Source organism: Onychomys torridus, chromosome 22 (assembly GCF_903995425.1).
Source record: "Onychomys torridus chromosome 22, mOncTor1.1, whole genome shotgun sequence".
NCBI classification, from domain to species: Eukaryota; Metazoa; Chordata; class Mammalia; order Rodentia; family Cricetidae; genus Onychomys; species Onychomys torridus.
In genome coordinates, this window is record NC_050464.1 from 1,160,218 (window position 1) to 1,183,447 (window position 23,230).

The window sequence follows — 23,230 nt, forward strand, 5'->3', positions numbered from 1 at the left end:
AGCAGAGAAGAAGGCGTGGAAATTATATAAATACATTACTAATGTATGAAACTCTCAAAAAATTTTTTTTGAAATAAATAAAGTGTAGGAGTGAAGTTCCTGAGCCTGGGGAAGATCCTCTGTGACAAATTATACTGACAAATAACTCAGGGGGCAAGGGGAAAAGTGACAGGCGACAGGAGGCACCAAGCTGAGGATCGGGGGAAGAAAATGAAATACAATTTTATTACAGAAGAGCTATTTATGCTCCATAGGAAAGACGAGAGAGAGAGAGAGAGAGAGAGAGAGAGAGAGAGAGAGAGAGAGAGAGAAGAGAGAGAGATTAAAGACATCTATTTTTAAACAATGGCATAAAAATGTACAGACTTTGTAGCAATGGCCAGCTCCTAACAGGAGACACAAGCTCATTTATAGTATCCATTGCATTTTCCATGCTGGACACGAGGGCCAAGAAAGTGGGGTGTTGGCCAGAGGTGTCAGACTAGTGCCGATTGGTTGTGGAAGTGTCTTTGAAGAGAAAGGAAGAGGCCACAGATATTGAGGCAACCTTCTGGAAGGTACAGACAGAAATTAAAATATGAGGAGGTGTTTTGGGGTGGGGGCTGTGCATGTTTCCCAGCTCCTTCCAGCAGGACATGAACAGCTTGTCTGGCTGCTTCTAAGTACTGAGGTCATCTGAAGTTACAGGCAATAAGCCACACCACAGGGTCTGTAACAGCACAGACAGTTTAGGAATCCACTAGGTCCTGTTAATGTCTTCACATTTTGTTTTTGTTTTTGTTTTTTTTCCAAAATTTCTTCTAAATCAAGATTGCTTAGCAGGACTAGAACTGGTTGCATTGGCAGGGCTTTGCTGCCTGTCGACTAGATTTATCTCCCCATGCCAAGCTGCCAGCTGCCCCCACTTTAGCAGCTCCTCATCTCAGCCACCCTCGCCCAGCTTGGTCTTCTTTCCTTGCAGGCCACCTCTAGAACCTGCAGAGCTGACATTGAGGAGATTGCTCTCTGGCTAAGCTGGGCATCACTGTCCCTGCCGGATCCTTTTATTTCTCTTGGTTTCCATGAAGAATCTGTCCCCGGATAACTGTCTCCACCTCCCTGAACACTGTCCATCCCTCTTCTGTTCTTCCCCCCTTATTCAAAAGGAGCATGCTGAGGGCTTTTCTTTCCCTCCACGCTCTGTCACTCCTGAGCCTCTGTGCCCTGCCTCTCACACCCTGTTCCTCTGTGAGTTGCCTGTGAGTCGGCCTTCTGAGTTCAGCACTGTCTGCTCTGTAGAGGTCTACTCAAGCATCCCAGGCTAGCTCTCCTGCTCCAGCATCCCAGGCTAGCTCTCCTGCTCCAGCACCCCAGGCTAGCTCTCCTGCTCCAGCACCCCAGGCTAGCTCTCCGTGTTTGCTTTGCCCTACATTCCTGCTCCCCCTGTACTGGGCTGTCTGGATGGTTTCCACTATCAGCCTCCCAGGCAGCAAGCACACTTCACTTGTCTGTGAACCTCCCTAGCAGCTCTCACTCTGGCCTCCACCTTCTGCTCTCCCTGGGCTATTGGGTCAGACCCTTATCACATAACCACTGCCTCCTTGAGTTATAGCCACCCTTCCCAACCATGCCCTCTAGACCGGCTGTGCTGAAATGCATCCTCTACTCTCTCCCAAGTGCATAATGTCATTCCTTCCTCCTCTTTTAAACTCAGCTGTCTTTCTCTCTTCCTTCCTTCCTTCCTTCCTTTCTGTTCTTGTATTTCAAGTTTTTTATGTAATGGTACCATGTGACAGGAGCTTGAACGTTCTGAAGCTTATTTTCTAGTACTCAAACTTGAGAGGATGCCTGGCCCTGAGCACAGTTACAATTATAGTATTCATTGCATTTTCCGTGCTGGACATGAGGACTTTATGTCAGTCAGCTGATACAGCCTTCATTCTGTTGCTTTCCTCTTTTCCTTTTTTATTATTTAAAACAATTTTTAAATTTAAATATATGTTATCATATTCTTCTCCTCACCCATGTGGAATATTCCTTCACACATGGCTGAGGGTAGATAAGAAATGTGGGTTACGTTGTAAGAGCTAGTTAAAAACAAGTCTAAGCTATCAGCCCAGCATTTATAATTATTAATAACACAGTCTCTGTGTGGTTATTTGGGGAGCCTGCTGGCAGGACAGAGCTGACTGGTGGGACAGAGAAAGTCCTACACACCCAAGTCCTTCCAGATCCTTCCCTACCCACCCAGCTTTAAATTCCTTCTCAAAAAAAAAAAAAAAAAACAAAACCCACCAAAACCCCAATACAACAACAATCCCCCAAACCAAGAAAACAAAACAAAACAAAAAAAACCCACACTCTGCCTCAAAACACAAAACACCAAACTGTAACTAAATAAACACACACACACACACACACACACACACACACACACACACACACCAAAATAAAACAAAAACAAAAACATGTGGAGTCCTGGAGCGGTTGATATAGCCAGGGTCACTCTATAGGAGAAAATGGATTTTCCCTCTCTCAGCAGGTATAAATGACAGTTCCGCTGTTGACACTTATCTTAGTGGCTAGGTTTTCATTCATTCATTCATTTAAAAAATATAACAAAATAAAATACAGTAATATAAAACAAAATCGATCACACTGAAGTTGGGCAGGACAAACCAACAGAAGGACAGGAGCCCAAGAGAAGTCACAAGGATCAGAGACGCACTTGTTCACACACTCAGGAGTCTCATAATAATACAGAACTCTAGTACAGTAGAAATTTACTAAAATCTGTCCATATCTGAAGGCAACTGAAACAAAACAGCCAAATCATAGGGAAGACAGGGTCCCAATTGGCCATCTCTTGTCACCAAATGAAACCCCCAGTAAAGGGGCCCTATGGAAATCCCCAAACAGCCCAGGCTGTTGCCAAGACTATAGGTTGCTCTCCACAAACCGACACCAAGGCCCCAATCCTGACGACAATACCAATATAACTCATTGAAGATGGGTGGAGATGTCGAGTCAGTGCCAACAGAGAGCCTTCACCCCTATGTCCAGGATCTTTGGAACATCTGCACACTATAAAAAGAAAAACATAAATACCAAGCCAGCCACAAACCCTTTGTCTACAGTGGTGTCCTGACGGCAAGACATGCTAGGGCAATGGTGGCGCAAAGCTTGTAGGAGTAACCAACCAACCAATAACTGATTTGACTTTAGGCTTGCTCCATGAAATGGATCCCATACCCAGCACTGCCTGGGTGACCAAGAACCTGAGACTAGATAGGTTCTAGTTCCAGAGGTGTAGGGTAAAACCAAATAATAATGGCCTAAAAAAAAAAAAAAAAGGGAAAGGGAAAAAATGTAGTGATAAAATGACTTCTAATGATATTTTGCTATGCTCATGAGTGGCTTATTTAGCCATCCTAAGAGAAGCCTCCTCCTGTGGTAAATAGGAATAAATACAGACACACATGGCCAGACCTGATGCAGAGAGTGAGACACCTTGGGACACTAAACAGGATGTCTCCATCAAATCCCTCCCCTCAAAGCTTAGAGAACCCTTCCGAAGATGAGGCGGAAAGAGTGTAAGAACCAGAAGGGGTGCAGGACACCAGGAGAACAAGGCCCTCTAAACCAACAGGAGGGATTGGGGTTTAGGTCAATGGTAGAGCGCTTGCAAGGCCCTGGGTTCGATCCTCAGCTCTGAAAACAGACAGACAAACAAACAACACGAGCAAAGCTCCTATGAACTCACAGAGGCTGGAGCAGCATGCACAGGGCCTGCACGGGTCTGCACAGGGCCTGCACGGGTCTGCACCAGGTCCTCTGTATATTATGGCTTCCAGTTTAGTGTTTTTATGGGATTTGTCAATGATTTTCAAAGCTCTAGTAGTTTTCTGAGATGCCACTTTGCTCACAGGTTCTGAAAGGGGTCAAGGAGCACATATAGGAGATTGGCCTTTCTGCACATCCATGGCCACATCTGATGTAGTCACACTGACCTCTATGTAATTTCCCAGGACACTGTGCTGTTCTGTTCCTCTAGAGCAGTAGTTCTCAACCTTCCTGGTGCTGCGATCCTTTAACACAGTTCCTCACGTTGTGGCGACCCCCAACCATAAAATTACATTTCTTGCTACTTCATATCTGTGATTTTGCGACTGTTATGAATTGTAATGTAAATACCTGTGTTTTCTGATGATCTTAGGCGACCCACGAAAAGGTCATTCAACCTCCAAAGGGGTCACGACCCACAGATTGATAATCACTGCTCTAAACCAAGTCACATGTTATCCACCTGTCCGTCTGCCTGGCAACTTTCTTCTTTCTAACTGCAGCTCAGACGTCAGCCTGTCTGGAAAGTCTTTCTGGTTCTTCCGGTTCAATAATCATGATATAAGCGATGCACATGAGGGTCCAGCAGAGAGCCTAGCACACTGTAGGTACCCAATAAATGCAAGCCATTGTTATTACCAATTTTCAGTACATTCGTGCAGAGACATGTGAGTGGGAGACGCCGCACAGATGTGGTGTGGTGTAGCTGAAGAACCGCACTAAAGAGGACAAGCAGGGTAAGGGTGGGCAGAGGCAGGGGTGGCTGAGGAGGATTGGGACTGAGGCACTTGGGGTACAGGTGGAAGATGAGGTGCATTCTGGGACAGAGTCTGCCTCTTGGCAAGGTGTCATGTGAATTTAGGCAGCAAAAGCACTTTTTCAGACCTGATGCTTACAAAAGTTATTCGTGACAATTGCTAAGACAAGTTTTGTTTTTGTTTTTCGAGACAGGGTTTCTCTGTGTAGTTTTGGTGCCTGTCCTGGATCTTGCTCTGTAGACCACGCTGGCCTTGAACTCACAGACATCCGCCTGGCTCTCCCTCCCCAGTGCTGGGATTAAAGGCGTGTGTCACTGCCGCCTGGTGACAAGTTATTTTTTTAAAACATTACTATAATAATATAAAATATAACAAGACCATATGATTTCTAATATCATTACCAATTAAGTAATTAAGAGTTATTTTAAGTATATTTTCCATATAATATAATTTCTTTGGGATATACATACATACTATACTATATATAACATATATGTTATATATGTATGTATATATGTATATTTACTGACTAAAAATCTTTTGCATTTGTCAAGTACACATTTATAGTTACATTGCTTTAACTAATAACATTATTTAAAAATATTCTTGAGCCGAGTGGTGGTGGCGCATGCCTTTAATCCCAGCACTTGGGAGGCAGAGGCAGGTGGTTCTCAGTGAGTTTGAGGCCAGCCTGGTCTACAGAGTAAGTTCTAGGACTGACAGGACTGTTATACAGAAAAACCCTGTCTTGCAAAACAAAAAACAAAAAACAAACAAACAAGATTTCTTGAGGGGGCTGGAGAGCTGGCTCAGTGGTTAAGCACACTGGCTGCTCTTCCAGAGGACCTGGGTTTAAGTCCCAGCAGCCACAGGGTGGCTCCTAACTGTTTGTAACTCCAGTCCCAGGGGATCTGACGCCCTCTTCTGGCCTCCATCAGCACTACACTCACATGGTGCAGAGACACACAGTCAGGCAAAACGCCCATACACATAAAACACTCTTGAATTTGCTTCCGTACGCAGCTAGGTTTAGCCTTAGCAGTTCTGACTCACAAACTTAGCACTGATGTCTGATGCTAAAACTACAGTAGACTCACAAGAGGAAAACTGCTTAGAAGGGGAGACATGGTGACATACGTCGCTGCTGACGACGGTACCTGAGAAGAGGGGAAGCGTGAGCTCGGGGTACATCCGGGCCAGTTCACAGGACAGGAGGGCTAGAGACACACTGTAGAGAGGAGGCAGCGGCCCATGCGTTCCATACAGAATGCTTCCGGGTCTTTGTTCGGCCACTTTCTTGGAGTGCACGAAAAGCTTTGCTTCAAGGATCTATGAGGAGTTAAGAAACAAGCTAAAAAAGTGTTAGCTGCATACCTCGGGAATATTTACATTTAACCAAGATTGGTAATACCGTGCGAGACAAATAGGTTTATCTTCATACAGACTCAGTTAACTGCTGCGTCTGGAGAACATTGGATGCATGCTTCCTCACTCTTCACATGACACACAGAAACAAATAAATGTGTTCTGAGCTCAAGGATGGAACTTTTGCACACGGGTGAACGATACATGCCTGCATGAGCTGCATGGAGACTTCGTAAATCTCTCTGTTGGTGTCAGAGGCCTTGAAGAGAACAAGGTTCAGCAGGGTCACTATGTCAAAGGGATAGTTCCTGGGGGAAAAAAGTAAAACACACGGCATAATGATAAGACAGACAGACTGTTGCCTCTCGAAAGTCTAGGGTGGTGCACACCTTTAATCCCAGCACTTGGGAGGCAGAGGCAGGTGGATCTCTGTGAGTTCGAGGCCAGCCTGGGCTACAGAGAGAGTTACAGGACAGCCAGAGCTACACAGAGAAACCCTGTCTCAAAAAAAACAAAACAAAACAAAACAACCAAAAAGTCTAGGGTGGCACAATGACTTGAATGACACTTTGAACTGACATTTCCCTGTCTTTTTTGGAAAGACTCCTTTATTTGTGGATTTTTATGTGTATCTGAGTGGATGTAAGTCAATCAAATTCATCAAGTGCCCAAGGAGCTTAGAAGCACTGATCACTTGGAGCTGGAGTTACAGAAGGTTGTAAACTCCATGATGTGGGTGCTGTGTACTGAATTTGGGTTGTCTGCAACAGTAGTGCATGCTCTTAACTATGGGGGTGTAGCACCAGTCTCTACAGGAAGATTTCTGAGTATAAACCCCAACTGTATTCTATTCTCTCCACTTTCCTAAATCATATGCTCTCTCTTAGGAGTAGTTTATATAACTCGGGGAGCTTAACTAGCCATGGAATCATTACACTTATTAAGTTGTAGTGCCCAATGGCTTCATGAACTCGCTTGTTATACAATAAGAATGGTGGTTTTTTTTGTTTTGTTTTGTTTTGTTTTGTTTTTTTGAGCTGAGGATCAAACCCAGGGCCTTGTGCTTGCTAGGTGAGCGCTCTACCACTGAGCTAAATCCCCAACCCAGGATGGTGGTTTTAGAAGCATAATCTTAGCCGGGCAATGGTGGCGCACACCTTTAATCCCAGCACTTGGGTGGCAAATCTAGGTGGATCTCTATGAGTCCCAGGCCAGCCTGGGCTACAGAGTGAGTTCTAGGAAAGGCACCAAAACTACACAGAGAAACCCTGTCTCAAAAAATAAATAAATAAATAAATAAATAATTACAAAAAAATTTAAAAAAAGAAGCATAATCTTTGGGTTGGTGTGTGGCTCAGTGGTGTAGGGAATTTTTAGCATGCTTGATTGAGGCCCTGGGTTCAAATCAGCATGTTTCCAAATAAGTGTAATATTCAGACTCTCAGGTACCACTCTTTCCCGATTTCTTTCTGAAGTTTTGAGCAGAGGGGATTTAAAAGTTCTGTGTTTCCTGGGTTTGATTTGGTGGGTTAATGGGCTCACAGTTAACATTATCAGGACACTTGTCCATATGCCTTTAATTCCTTCAGTGTATCGTCTACATTATTTTCAAATTCTGATCTCACACTTCACCGTGACTGTCTGGGCGCTTCAAACACTTTGAGAACCATTTCCTGATCAAAAGGAATTAGCAATATCATGGAAACTTCTGGGCTCTCACTGGATCCACTCTAAAGATAATTACTGGGGTTGGGGATTTAGCTCAGTGGTAGAGCACTTGCCTAGCAAGCACAAGGCCCTGGGTTCGATCCTCAGCTCGAGGGGTGGGGAAAGATCATTACCCTGCAGTCAGTCAGCTATTCCTCACATCGTGGAGAGCAAGCATCACCACGATTGCCACTAACCACTAATTCCGACAATTCATACCTGTTTCCACACACGGTCGCTATGGCTTTGAAGCAGCCGGACGCAAGCTGGTAGGAACCTGTGTAGCATCGGTCGATGGCCCAGTTAAAAAGGTTTATTTGGTCAGGATTAAGTTCCAGTAGCAAGATGACAACTTCACAGCCAAGCTGATGAACCTGGGGACACGGAACAAGTCGGTTATTCCTGGTTCGTGAGAAAACAGTCCAGTGCAATACATATGATCGAATGTGGTTACTATAAGCGAACAGAAGCGGGTGAGCGCACTCTCTGGGGGTCGATCTTTATTGCACACACTCTTCCTAAAGGCGGCACAATGGAGCGATGCCTGCCAGGATGCAGACTCCATCGTACCCCGCCCAGGAAGGTAACACTGCCATGGTGGAGACTCCATTTCCCCTCAGAAGGGAATATTGCCTGCCTCGTTCTGAAGTCATCTTCTTGGCAGTTACTATCAGGTCAAAGTGGAAGGACCTGGCTTATGTACTTGTTATATCAATAGTCTGAGTTTGAAATGCCCCCACAGGCTCATGTTTGGAATGCTCCAGCTGGGAGGATTATTTTGAGGCTGAGGAGCTTTTAGGAGGTGGGGCCTGGCCCGCAGAAGTCTGTTGCTAGGGTGGGTCTTTGAAGGTTATACCTATCGCGATTTTTGTCTGGCTCTCTCTGCCGCTTCCATGTCGACATCTCAGGTGTAGTTTTAGTGTCATACTCGTGGCAAGAGTCACTCCGGTGACTTTCCCACAGGACAGACTATAGTAATTTCTTTGTCTCTCTTTAAGTGTTTCTGTTTGGCATTTTGTCACAAGAATGGAAAAGCTACTAACGCATTGTTCATTATTATTAAAAATTTCCCCTCGTTAATTTCTGTCCTATTTTTTTCTGACTTGGTTATTTCTTTTGCTAATTTTTTGTGATAAATAGGTCACAGGTTACCAGTCCTTTATACATTTATATTTTTAATACATTTCATTTTAAGGAAGGCTTTATTTACAAATCACTAACTTAATATTTTCATTATGTTTCACTTAAAGAGGCTTTCTGGTTGTCATGGTTATTTATTTTGACTTACTGGCTATCTGGAAGTATGTATTTTTTAAAAGATTCATTTTCAATTATATGTGTGTCTGTCTCTCTGTGTGTTTGTGTACATGCATATGGGTGATGGAGAAGGCCAGGGGAGAACACTGGATTCCGTGGGCCAGGAGTTCCAGGTGGTGGTGAGCTGCCCAACGTAGGCAGTGGGAACTTAAGTCAGGCCCTCTGCAGGAGCAGCCAGCCCTGTTCAGTGCTGGACCGTCTCTCTCTAGCCTCTGGGGAGTACATTTTAATTACATTTAATTACTCATTACTAGTTTAATGATACCGCGACTAAAGAATGTAGTTTGTATTCAAATTATGTGAACTGTTTTGGGACTCACTTGATGACTCGGTTTGTGGTCAGTTTGGGTAAATGATGCTGAACTTTTGGGCCTGGCACGTCACAGCATGTTGTACCTAAGTACACATCTGAACTCATGCAGCTGTGGGGGGAGGGGGAAGGGAGAATGGGAACCATGCTTGCATTTCAGAAACTCACAACGAATCTCAAAAATGCTGAAAAGCAGTATTTTTTAATACATTTCATTTAATACATTTAATACATTTCTGACTCATACTTACTCGTAAATCCTGACAGGCCAGAATATTGTCGAGCCACTTATACAGATAGCCATCCGGAGAGAGGCCGACATTGTCAAAAACAGGGCCACAGCATAGTACTGCCGACATGGCCTGGAATTAGAAACGGTGACACCTTGAGACAGAACCCGGAGCACCAAACAGAGCCGACACCCAACCGGCTTCAAAGGACACAGTGGTCCAACGGTGGGCAGATCTGGGGGCTGCCTTTGTTTTATCTCAGAAACTCTCACTATTTAGCCCAGGTTAGCCTTGAACTTGCAATCCTCCTGCCTCAGCTGCCCCAATGCTGGGATCACAGGCATGCACCACCATGCCTGGATCGATGGCAGTTCTTTAGTAACAGTTATTCCTACAGGGTTTTGAAAGTCAATAAAAAATTCCTCCACCAGATTTCAATTTTAAAAATAAAATAGCTTCATGGATGTATGCATTTGTGATTGTAATGCATTTTATAAAGACAGAATAAAACAAAACGACTATTTTACAATAACTCAGATTTTTCAGCTGTTTCAAGTTCGTTAATTCTGCTTATAAGGTTAAGCTAGCTGTTTGCATTTTGCCTTGTACTAAAATACTTGTTATCCTTGATCAAAAGCTTAAAAAAAATGAGAATGTAAACTCCGGATGCTTTAGGGAAGGGTGGTAGGGGATGGCAAGAGTAGGAAAGGAGATTTGACTAACCTGTGCTTGGCAGGATAACTGACTGTCGGGGCAGCCATGCATAGACACCCCATGAGCTGCACACAAGCGTCAGCCGATAACTTACGCCAGCTGATAAGGTTACTTTTCTCTTTTTTTCCCTTTTCTCTTTTTTTTTTCCTTTTCTTTTTTTTTTTTTGCCAGAGCTGAGGACCGAACCCAGGGCCTTGTGCTTGCTAGGCAAACGCTCTACCACTGAGCTACATCCCCAACCCTGCAGTTACTTCTCTAAAGGATTCTAGGCTGCAAGACCGCGATGGTTTGAATGAGAAATGGCCCTCCACAGGCTAACATATTCCAGCACTTGGTCCTCAGTTGGTGGCACTGTTGGTTGATTATATCCCCCCCACCCTTAGGTCGGAAGTTAATTAGTAACATTTAGTAACCTCAGGGGTAAATAGGCAAAACTGTTCTGTTTCACACAGAAGAAACACTGGATACAAGCAATAACTTGACAACATTTTGCAATTGTGAGCCCAGCTGAAATGCTTGTGCATTTGCACACATCTTCAATTATGCATTTGGAATTATTGCATTTATATTGACATGTGTGTGCATATATCCATTTTTATTATATCTGTATGTATATTTTATTGTATTATATTGATTATTTTAGCTATTTAAAAAAATCCTATTTATTTATTATCTATCTATCTATCTATTTATTTATTTATTTATTATGTATACAGTGTTCTGTCTCCATGTATCCCCTGCAGGCCAGAAGAGGGCACCAGATCTCATTACAGATGGTTGGGAGCCACCATGTGGTTGCTGGGAATTGAACTCAGGACTTTTGGAAGAGCAGTCAGTGCTCTTAACCACTGAGCCATCTCTCCAGCCTCTATTTTAGCTATTTTTAAGGTATGGCTGCTGACTTAAAAAAGGAGACCCCTGATGCTGCTAACCAACCTTTAAGGCACAGTACTGGTATCTTGTGATCTGGTGGTTTCTGTCACTGTACCGATCCAGAGGTGTAAACATGATGCTGAAGGGGCCCGCCCACTGGCTGAACAAGATGAAGAGGTGGTGCCTCAGGCTTTGCTGGGGGAAGAGAAATCTCCTGTGGTGAACTAGAGAGAACAACACAGAACCAGTGTGTGTTAGACGGAACACAATCATAGCACTATTGAACATTATTGTCAAGTTGTGGGGGAAGAAAAAAGTTCCACTTTCCCTAAAGTTTTTTTAAAAAAAAAATTAAGTTGTGTGTATATATGCTTTTCCATGGGTAGGTAGGTATACATGAGTGCAGGTGCCCACAGAGGCCAGAAGAAAGTGTTGGATCATCTAAAACTGGAGTTAATGTGGATGTGAGCTGCCCTATATAGGTGCTGGGGACCAAACTTGCTTCCTTTGCCAGAGCAGTACTGATCCAATCTCTCCATCCCCGAGGACTGACTATTCCTGTAAGTGAGCTAGGGCTAGAACCTGGGGCTTTGCGTATGCTCAGCACACGCTCTCCCAGTGAGTGGCACCACCAGCCCCCTGACACCCATTTTCCTTAGCTACAGAAGGTTGGCTTTTTAAATACATTGCAACACAAGCTTCCTTTCTGTGTGTGTACCCTTCACACTCAAAGTAGAAGGAGAGATAGACACTGTGACCTAAAGACACTCTAACTCGGTGGTTCTCAGCCTTCCTAACAATGTGACCCTTTAATACAGTTCCTCATGCTGTGGTGACCCCAACCATAAAATCATTTTGCTGCTACTTCATCACTGAAGTAGTTTTGCTATTGTTATGAATCATAATGTAAATGTCATATATACAAGAGCTCTGATACTTGACCCCAAAGTGGCCATGACCCACAGGTTGAGAACCACTGCTGTAACTGATCCTTCCACTTAACTTTTGTATATATAGAATGAATTTTTGTGACCACTGCTCCCTGTTATTAGGGAAAACATAGTGGAATATCATATATGCTATTTCAAAAACATGCACTTCACATTACTGAAGAAGTTAAGTTTAAATTGAAGTTTAAGGTCCTTAAAGATGAGGTGGAAAAGTACAGTTAATAACAACATCAAAACCACAAAAGACACATTAGCTGAGTTGTTTTTATACTTACACCCAAAATTTATAATTTGAGTAACTTTTTTTTTTTCCAGAGCTGAGGACCGAACCCAGAGCCTTGTGATTGGTAGGCAAGCACTCTACCACTGAGCTAAATCCCCAAACCCATTTGAGTAACTTTTATGCCAAGTCAACCATCCACTTTGTTCCATATGCCTCTATCAGAATAAAACTGCTTTACATCGCTGTGTCCTACGAGCTAGCCTTTGCCAGATGTTAAATCAAATAGAAAAGGTATTCCGTGCCTCAGAATCCTAGTTACTGTTCTGATTGAAGTCAGGTTAGCACAGGCAACAGGAGAAAATGAAGCTGTGGGAAGGTTTCCTCTGAATTCCTTCTGTCAAAACACTGTCAGTTCATTTGGCGACCAGGACCAAAGCCAAGACAGAAGTGACATGACCAATAACAAATGTGATTCCGACGGTTCCCGTGGGGACTCCGCCAAGTTGAGGTGACCTTGTCTCACGTGTATTTTCAGCGTCTCAGAATAAACAAAGAAACCACCTTAGACCTACATGCAGACCGCCAGGAACAGGAAAGAGCAGTCATGAGGAACGCAAACGCTTTCCCCAGCCCAAAGGAAACTGGAAATGATGGATTACCTGGGACACACTGAATCAAGTTGGCGACCATGGCGCTAAAATGCGCTCGGATGTCTTTAAGAATTTCAACTTCTTTGTCATTTTCAGCTTCTAAGAGCATGCGGGTCAAGTCCACGTACTCCAAGAACAGCGCTCCAAGGGCCAAGGTGTCCCGCTCCAGGGCTCCATTTGTGCTGGAAGAAGGGAAGGGCACCTTTAGACAGGTTACACAGAAGGGCAAATGCCTCATGAAGACAGTGCAAACAGTTGGAGTTCACACGGCAGATCTGGTCTTCATGAGTGGAGTACAGAAAAAGAGGGGCAGCTGAACAAAACCTTTGTCCGAGTAACACATTTAAAGAACGAGAAGAAGCAGAGCAGAGGCTTCGGCAGGAGGAGGTCAGTTCAGTCATTTGATCCCACCTGTCACTTATCACCCCAGCGTCTGCCAGAAGTTCGAATATCCGCAGCAGCTGTAGCCTCAGCAGGTCTCTCCGCTCTCGACGTTTCTTGTTCTGCGTAGGAAGAGCAACGCCACTTATGGTCAAGGATACTACAGTGCGAGCTTTAGGGTGTGATTCGGTATTTTCACGTTCTCTAGGGAATGCTATTACAGGAAAACACCATAAGTAAGTAAGCAGGAAGAATATACGAGGTGGGAATGTTAAGTAGTGTGCCTCGTGTCCAGAGGTGCCAGTGTCTGGAGTGACTGGAGAGAACAGAGGATTTTGTCAGTCTCCACTGAGTCTGCTCAGTGAGCACACACTATTCTTCAGGCTGCTAGATTTCTGCTACTTCTTAAAAAACAAAAACAAAAAACCAAAAAAAAAAAAAAACCAAAAAAAAAAAAACCCAACTTACTTTTATGTGTATGAGTGTTTAACCTATTTGTATGTCTGTGTACCCGGTGTGTGCAGTGCCCATGGAAACCAGAAGAGGGCATCAGATTCCCTGGAACTGTCGGTATAGATAGATGGTTGTGAGTGACCTGGGCCCTTTGGAAGAGCATCCAGTGCTCCCAGGAGCAGAGATGTGTCCTTAGCCCCAGATTTCTGCTGTTTCTTGTATCACATCTATGGGAAGTTTCTTGTTCAATCTTACTGTTTTTCAGTCTTGGGTGCATTGTAAGTAAATTCTGGGATGGATTCATTCTGGGGAAAATAACATTGAGGAATATATCATAAGCTAAATGAGACACAGTATTCTTGGTCATTGATTCCTGGGTTTTGCCTTTGTTGTTTTGTTTGTTTGTTTTGCCAGACAAAGTCTCTGTGGAGTAGCCCTGGCCACCTTGAAACTCACTCTGTAGCCCAGGCTGGCCTGGAACTCGCAGAGATCTGCCTGCCCCTGCCTCTGCTTCTCAAGTGCTAGAATTAAAGGTGTGTACCACCACACCTGGCTCTGGTTTGCCAATAATGATGACAACAAAACCAAGTGAACTATAAACCAAAATTAAATTTTGACTCAAAGTTTTGTAAAAGAATAGAAACACATCTACATGTTATGCATTTGTGCATTTAGAAAAGAAAATTCTTTGAAATCTGAATAACTTAACTAGTGAAAATGATAAAATCCAGGGTACTAGGGTTCATGTGAGAAGCAGGGTGGGGTGTTGTGTTCTTTAGGGGATGCTAAAGAGGACCTAAGGTTCACACTACTCCAAACCTTCATGATGGGACTCCAAACTTTACCTCTGGCCTCCTCTCCAGAGCCTCCTTCATTAATGGATGGAGTTCTTCGACCAGTTCTCTACAGAGGGAAAAGATTGTCGTTGATATAAAACTTGTCACCAACATATCCATTTCAGCAATAATGACATAATTATGTCACTCGACTACCAGTAAAAACCTCTGGTGACATCTCCGTGGGTGTTACTTCTATGCAGACAATATCTACCTCTGTGCTGCACATGTGGATTGGAGAACACGCTATCTGAACAATGAGACAGTATTTCCCAAGTCCTTACTAAATCCAGGGCACTTCAGGACTGGCTAATGAAATTGAAAATGAATAAAATTGAGTCTCTGTCCTTAAAACAAAACAAAACAAAAAACAAACAAAACCCTTTCGGTCCAATCAAAAGGAAACAGTGAATTGATATTGAACTACCTTGGGGATCCACGCTCAGGAGACTGACACATAATGGGTTCAAAACATGAAACCTCTATTTCAGAGCCAAGCTTACACTTGCGTTATATGGTAGACACAAATTATAGCAAGAGATAAAATAGCACAGTTTTCATTAAAACCTTTCATGTGCAGTAAAAATATATTGATTAATATATATCTTATTAATTTCTCTGTTATATAAGTATATACCTATACATTACATGTATTTTATATGTGTATTATGTTATACATATATATGCATTATACACACCCACAAACACACACACATATACCTGCCCTCCCAAGTCTCTAATTATTGTTTATATTTGTTATGAATTGTCTTTTTTTGGAAATTATTTCTGAATTGCCATGTTAAAACAGACACAAAATGTAGCTTGCAGCTAGCCAAGTTTGGAAGCTGCATGCTTTCCTTGTGGATAACTAAGCACCACCCTCCAGGGACTCAGAAGGGCTGTGAGAATCCACAGCATTCTGCACTGAGAGAAAAATCTGAGGTTTAGTCTCCATCGCTCAGATAAAGACAGAATTTCTTCATCCAAAAGTCCCATTTAATAATGTACAATGTTAATGACATTAAAATATAATATCAAAGGATATTATATTAGTGTAATGATATGGTAACACTAATAATATTAATATTAATAATTGTTAATAACCCTCTCCTACTTAACAGTTATTTACCAAATATTTTCCTATGTGAATATATATCTAATATATCCTCTTAGCAAATTATGGGGCAGATTCCATTACATCAAATTGGTTTAAAGTTTAAAAAATTTAATTTTAATTCTGTGTGTATGGGGTATAGGCTGCACACCACATGCATGCAGTACCCATGGAGGCCAGAAGAGGGCACTGGGAATCGAACCTGGGTCCTCTGTAAGAGCAGCCAGTTCTCTTATCTAACACTGAGCTTAGGTCCAGATGCTCAGCTTGTTTTATTAGAGAGATTTTTTTTTTTTATTAGAGTTGTACTAATCTTGTCGCTGTGCAAACTGAGACTCACAAGCTTTTTCAGAATCCAGTGGCTCGTTAGCTGAATGGCAGCATCTACCTCCAGGAATACAGAGAAAGGGCAAGCTGTACTCAGCGACTTAGCAGTTCTTGGGGAAAGATCACTGACTGATTTCAGGAATTGTGAGTTATCTTTTTTGATTTTTGTTTTTTGTTTTTGTTTTTTGAGACAGGGTTTCTCTGTGTAGTTTTAGTGCCTGTCCTAGATCTCACTCTGTAGACCAGGCTGGCCTTGAACTCACAGAGATCCGCCTGCCTCTGCCTCCCGAGTGCTGGGATTACAGGTGTGCACCACCACTGCCTGGTGTAAGTTATCTTTTTAAAGCTAACCTATCTAATTAATAACTGGCTAAATGCTGGTTAATTGGTGCTCTAGTAATGAGAACTTGTAATTTTTATTTATTGTTCAGGGTGAGATGTTCAAAAGGTCCTCTTTTCTAACTGTATGGGAGCTTTTGTTTAAGAAACGCTACCTTCATCATAATTCATTTATGTCTTGGCTAATCACCAGAACTAGTGTGCATCAACATTTCACGATGTCTCTTTCAGAAGCTTTGACACTGCCTCAAGTATCTGACTATAAGATCACAAAGCCAGTTTGGTTAAGGTACAAACAAGTTTTATAGAAAGATGGTCGGTGCGAACTGAGCTTGCCCAGTGGGCTCCATTTGTGTGCCACCTTTGAGTCTGTGGTCGGGATGGCACGAAATCACACACTATCCTTCTTTTGGGTTGCAGTCTCACAAAGTTGGGCTAACGGGGGATGGACAGGGAGTTATTGTCACTTACATTGACCTAAGACAAAGCTTGGCAAGTGAAATACAATTTGAGATAAAATCAAAGCTGCAAGGAAGGCTGTTTACCTTCAAACAATGGCGTGAGGGACATCATGCACAGCCCATCAACACTTCAGACACCAGCTGGCATCAGTCACCCCCAAGCTTGAGTTAAGAGATAACTATAACCCCAGCAACCATACCTGAAAACAAGGGAATTTGTTCTTCCAAATCCTAGAACAAGCGACTCTGTGATCTCGATGCTCTCCAGCCTCATCAAAGGCACCAACTGCTTCAGCAGGACGCCCACTGATGGGGTGCCGATGGCCTGAAACAAGGTGACTTGACGTGACAAAGAGAACGTGTAACTGAATGAGAGTAGTCTCAAGTGGCTGGGTGACATCCCAAGGCCCTGGCATCATTAAGAAAACAACCCATGTTTTTTTATGCAGTACAGTTTAAGTATTTCCTACCTGGGATTCAAATCCTAAAGAAAAATCTACCCTTTTCTTTTAAACTATTTAAGGCAACAAAACTATCTTTAACAAAATCATTGGCTAAAGCTGTAGTTTTCTGGCATTCAATCGGTGAAGAGGGAAAGAGGACATGGAGGAAACGAGCCCAACCTTGAGGCACTAATAAATGCAAGGTTCCCTAGAGCAAGCTTCCTAATCTTCCAGTCTTCCATTCCACCCTCACAGGGGAGCAATAAATTATTCACAGAGACTCTTAATGGGATCTGAAATGTGTCGGAAGAAAATCCAATTCCTTGCTATTCCAGATGGCGGGCGCAGTGCCTTTTGTACTGGGAACGCTAGACAAGTGAGCTAAAAAAAACCTTACAGAAGAATTCCTCTGAAGCATGTCATGTCACCTTGTTATCGTAGCTCACTGTACCATCGGGAGTTGTGGCCATGATCTCTGGAGTGGACGCTCGTAAGTGTCCTGGGCTCATAATACTGGGTTTGGCAACTCCAAAACAGAGAATGAGGTAATTTCTCCACAAGGTAACGTAGTTGTCTCCGCTGCCTGGAGTGCTGGTTTTCTTGGCATTGATTGGGCTGCTACAGACAGAGACAAAAACAGAGGGAAAACTAAATTCCTGATTCTGTTGTTGGACTTTTAGTTATTTTATTTTTAATCGTGTGTGTGTGTGTGTGTGTGTGTGTGTGTGTGTGTGTGTGTGTGTGTGCGCGCCTATGGAGACCAGAAGAGGGCATCAGATACCTTGGAGCGGGAGTTACAGAGGGTTGTGAGCCATTCACCCCATTTAATGTGGGTGCTGGAACTGAACTGCGGTCCCCTGCAAGATCAGTGTGTGCAGCTTAACCACTGCACCGTCCCTCCAGCCCTGTTTCTTGATTTTGAAATATGAACTCTTGGGGCTCTAGTTGAGATGGGATCTCACTCTATAGACCTGGCTGGCCTTGAACTGTGGAAATCCTTCCACGTTAGTCTTGTGAGTGCATAGACTACCAACCCAGGCTGTAAATATCACTTGTTAAATGAAGACCGTTAGGAGGGCTCAAATGATTAGGCAGCTGTCCATCAAGGATTAGAGGATGGACAGAAGATTTTTTTTTTTTTTTCTGAGACAGGGTTTCTCTGTGTAGCTTTGCGCCTGTCCTGGATCTCACTCTGTAGCCCAGGCTGGCCTCGAACTCACAAAGATCCACCTGCCTCTGCCTCCAGAGTGCTGGGATTAAAGGAGTGCACCACCACCACCCAGCCTGGACAGAAGAATTTTAAAGGTCTCTGTATTAAGAATCAAGCTTCCTATACTAGTATACATAGTCATACAGATTATCAAAAACCAACCCTTGCTCTAGAGAGGGTATTTTAAAAAAAAAAAAAAGATTTATTTGTTATGTATGCAAGTGTTCTGCCTGCATGCTTGGCTGCAGGCCAGAAGAGGGCACCAGATCTAACTACAGATGGTTGTGAGCCACCATGTGGTTACTGGGAATTGAACTCAGGACCTCTGGAAGAGCAAGTCACTACGCTTAACCTCTGAGCCATCTCTCCAGTTGCAGAGGGTGTGTGTGTGTATATATATATATTAATATATATATTAATCCCTACCATACATTAAGAATTCTAGAGCAGGAAATTAAAAAAATTAGAGAAGATTGTGATAGTCCAACCTCTTACAGGAAGTAGAAATTTGAGAGAAGTAGTAATAAAGCAAGGGAAACACGTGGACACCTTACTTTGGGTCCACCAACGGCATCACAGACTGCAGCCGGGTGAAGGCATAAGGCCAGGCATAGCTGAGGGCCGTGGGGCAGTGTTTCGGCAAGTTCTCCTGGCGGAGGAAGCTGAAGAGGCAGAGGACCCAGGGGTCTTTGACAGACTGTGCGAAGATCCAGACGTGGGAAGGACTCTTCACGTCGTAATGGCTGTTCACCAGGACGGCATTCCATTCTACCAGCCACTGTAGATCCACATTGTGGGTCAGCGGTAGCGTTGCCTGTGGGCAAAGAAGCAGGAGGTCAATGGTAGACAGACAGGCTCAGCCACAGTGCCTATCCTGACCTGCGAGGCCATGGGCCAGCTTTGGGTCTGCAACACCCATCCTATGCTCATCACATACAATGCCTGTGTGAGTCAGCTGAGACCCTCTGCCAGTCTGCAGTAAGTGTAAAGTTCAACGCTTATAGTAATTTATTTTTTATTGCTGGTTTTTGAGACATGGTCCCACTAGGTAGTTCTTATTGGTCTGAAACTTGCTATATAAACCAGGCTGGCCTTGAGCTCAGAGAGATCCGCCTGCCTCTGATTCCCAAGTGCTGGGATTAAAGGCCTGTATCACCATGCCCAGCTACAGTCATATTTTTAAGTTTTGATGTCATATAACACTGTGTATAGTACACAGAAGCTGTTCAACAAGCATTTGTGTGACAATACATGATATTAGTTCACTTAAACTTTACCACAGATTTATAATTTTTTTAAATTTATTTTTATTTTATGTAGATGAATGTTATACCTGCATGCATGTGTGTGTGCCACAACTGTGCCTGTGGCAGCCACAAGAGGGCAATGGATTTCTAGGCACTAGAGTTACAGATGGTTGAGAGCCACCATGTGGGTGCTGAGAATCTAAACTCTGGTCTTCTTGAAGAACAAGTGTTCTTTTTTTTTTTTTTTTTTGCTTTTTTTGTTTTTGAGACAGGGTTTCAAAGTAGCTTTGGAGGCTGTCCTGGAACTCGCTTTGTAGACCAGGCTGGCCTTGAACTCACAGAGATCCACCTGCCTCTGCCTCCCGAGTGCTGGGATTACAGGCATGCACCACCACCACCACCCGGCTCAGAACAAGTGTTCTTAACCACTGAGCCATATCTCCAGTCCCACATTTACAATTTGAAAATCCTGAAGAACTATTCAAGTGTGGATTCCTAAGTGTGGATTCATTCCTGTGTTTTGTTTGTGTGGATGTGTGCATGGTGTTTTTCATCTTTATTTAGAATGAACCATCTTGCCTGTGGTTTGGAGAGACAGTCAACACTGTCCCTTTTCTGAAGAGCATTCTCCAGATGATTTTTGAGATGAGAGACCTAGTCAATCTTCTGCTCTATGCTATCAACCCAATGTATTTCAAAACTCCTTTAAAGATAATGATACGTACATATTGATAAGTTCTTATATTTTATTCTCTTTTAAGTATCCACATCAATATTTAGGCAATACCAATTTTAATTTATTTATTTTTATTTTATATGCATTGATGTTTTGCCATGGGTTATTAGGTCCCCTGGAACTGAAATTACTGACAGTTGTGAGCTGCTATGAGGGTGCTGGGAATTGAACTCCAGTCCTCTGGAAGAGTAGTTAATGCTTTTAAACACAGAGCCATCTCTCCAGCCCTGGAAATACCAATTTTTAAATAATGTATCTATTGTTCTAAGGGTGGGGAAGCCTACCTTTTTGTGAGGCCTTTATAAAGTGATGTTTCATCTGTTGGGGTCATGAACTCCCCTGGGTAAATGCTACAGATCTAGCCTTCATATATTTATTGCTGGGCTAGAGGGGGTGGAACTGGACCTTCAGAGTTAGAGGAATAAGACCCTATCAAGTGCTCCACCTAAAACCTGTGTTCTGGGGAAATAACCAAATCCAGACTGTCTGCCTCCTTCACTTGTGACTAAGTGATTGTAACTGATCTCTCCTAATATTGTTTTGTGAATCACATGAGACACAACGCTGGCACTCCTTCCTCTTCTGAAGTTTAGAATGCTGACCTGGTGACTCCTGCTTAAGATTTGATTGTAGCAAATATAGAAGGAAATCATGTATGTGGTGATATTGTGTCCCCCAATATATTGTGTACCCTAATAAACTTATCTGGGGTCAGAAGACAGCAAGCCACTAGATAGACATAGAATTCAGAAAATGGTGGCACACACACCTTTAATAATAGCATTCCGGAGGCAGAGATCCATCTGAATCTCTGTGAGTTTAAGGACATACTGGAAATAGAGCCAGGCATGGTTGCACACATCTTTTATCCCAGCATTTGAGATCTCATGTCTTGCTTGGGAAAGACACATGCCTTTAATCCCAGGAAGTGATGACAGGAAGCAGAAAGGTATATAAGGTGTGAGGACCAGGAACTAGAGGCTTTTTAGCTTTTAGGCTTTTAGCAGCAGTTCAGCTGAGATCCATTTGGGTGAGGACTCAGAAGCTTTCAGTCTGAGGAAACAAGATCAGCTGAGGAGTTGACAAGGTGAGGTTGGCTGTGGCTTGTTCTGCTTCTCTGATCTTTCAGAATTTACCCCCATACCTGGTTACGGTTATTTCATTTATAAGATAATTTAGCAATTTGGCTACACATGTGAATAGATGTAATGGTTATCTACAGAAGAGGAGATATGCATGTTTAAGAATGACCAGTCCATCTCATGTTCAAATAACTGTAACGTAAGAGAGTGCATGCTTCTTTACTCTGGTTGTTCTGGTCTGCAGTACCTGGCTGATGGTTTTAGTAATTATCATGATTATTATTGCCCAAAACTAGCACTTTATGTTAGTGTCATGGAAGGCTATGAAAAGCTCAAGGATTCCCACCAACAGTGCAGTCATTTGCATATGTGCGAGGCATCTGTGCCAGGCATGAACTATGTGTGTTCTCCAGGCACCCCCAGGTTCCCCTGCCTATCCATTGAGCTGAAATGGAGCCAGGTTCATTCACTGTACTTTTCTGTTTTGAGATGGACATCTAAAGTTAGCTTTTGGAAACCACCATTATGCATTTGCAACGAAGACAGTGTTTGTAGAGCAGGTAGAGCTTTGCTGGCATCCAGGCCAAGCAAAGGTACAGGTGAGCTCTTCGGTATGACTGTGGGTATCCATCCCTCACAGCAACGGGAGGAGCAAACTCAATGTCTTGTGTGCAGTAAACAAGTGTGCCCTGAGCCAAACCCTCAGCCTTTGCCCTCTTAATATTTTTGTGTTCTAATAACTGTGAGGGTCAAAGGCAATAAAAATGAAACCATCTTGCAAACTATCAAGTAACGCATAAGTAGAATTTATATTTTGAGACTACTGTAATATAAAATGTTAAGTACAAAATGAAACAAAGATTAAATATTAAAGGCAAAAATTAAAGCAAGTTACTTTTCTGTAAGAATCCACAGTAAGCTGGGCTATGGTGGTGCATGCCTTTAATGTCAGCACTTGGGAGGCAGAGGCAGGTGGATCTTTGTGAGTTTGAGACCAGCCTGGTCTACAGAATGAGATCCAGGAAAGGCATAAAGCTACACAGAGAAACCCTGTCCAGAGTAATTTTTCTTGAATTTGAAGTTTTAAAAAAACTATTAACTGTATTTCTTTTCTTTCTTAATTCCTTCCTTCCTTCCTTCCTTCCTTCCTTCCTTTCTTTCTTTCTTTCTTTCTTTTTTTAACCAGAGCTGAGGACTGAACCCAGGGCCTTGTGTTTGCTAGGCAAGCGCTCTACCACTGAGCTAAATCCCCAACCCGTTTAACTGTATTTCTAAGGCTCAAATTTTCTTTGGAATTTTTTCAGATGTGTCCTGTGCAATTATCTGAAAAGCTAATCTTGTTTTCCTAGTTATCTGTGCCTCAGGTTATTAGTCTGCTAAGAACCTTATGCTTTCACACATAGTTGTGCTTTAGAGACAGGCTCAGAACTTACATCTGACAACAGGGAGCATTTGGGACCACATGTTTACTTACCGAATCTGAAACTGCCACATGAATGAAACTTTCAAGAATGGAAGAACTTAGTTGATCCATGACATCAATCATCGGCCTGTCATCGTCCTGTACAAAGGAGGAGTCAGTTACACCCCTGGGAAATGCATGCTTCCCTCCCATCCCACAGCCTTCAGTCCAGGACATGGAGCAGAGCAGCCTGCCAGAGAATCGAGAAAGGTTTTCTCAG

At 43.1% G+C, this 23,230-nt stretch overlaps 1 protein-coding gene across 6 annotated transcripts in view; it reads right to left on the bottom strand.

The window, feature by feature from the left end:
- Fry (FRY microtubule binding protein) overlaps window positions 1–23,230 on the bottom strand; it is a 392,261-nt gene that overhangs the window by 95,323 nt on the left and 273,708 nt on the right. For all 6 annotated transcript variants that reach the window (XM_036171967.1, XM_036171966.1, XM_036171964.1 and 3 more), the window contains 12 exons: window positions 23,023–23,109; window positions 19,038–19,297; window positions 17,702–17,891; window positions 17,031–17,155; window positions 14,599–14,656; window positions 13,331–13,422; window positions 12,929–13,101; window positions 11,160–11,320; window positions 9,531–9,641; window positions 7,872–8,026; window positions 6,154–6,253; window positions 5,738–5,909 (listed from right to left, as the gene is read on the bottom strand). In XM_036171967.1, coding sequence (XP_036027860.1) covers window positions 5,738–5,909; window positions 6,154–6,253; window positions 7,872–8,026; window positions 9,531–9,641; window positions 11,160–11,320; window positions 12,929–13,101; window positions 13,331–13,422; window positions 14,599–14,656; window positions 17,031–17,155; window positions 17,702–17,891; window positions 19,038–19,297; window positions 23,023–23,109 — 1,684 coding nt within the window. The remainder of the gene's footprint in view (window positions 1–5,737; window positions 5,910–6,153; window positions 6,254–7,871; window positions 8,027–9,530; window positions 9,642–11,159; window positions 11,321–12,928; window positions 13,102–13,330; window positions 13,423–14,598; window positions 14,657–17,030; window positions 17,156–17,701; window positions 17,892–19,037; window positions 19,298–23,022; window positions 23,110–23,230) is intronic.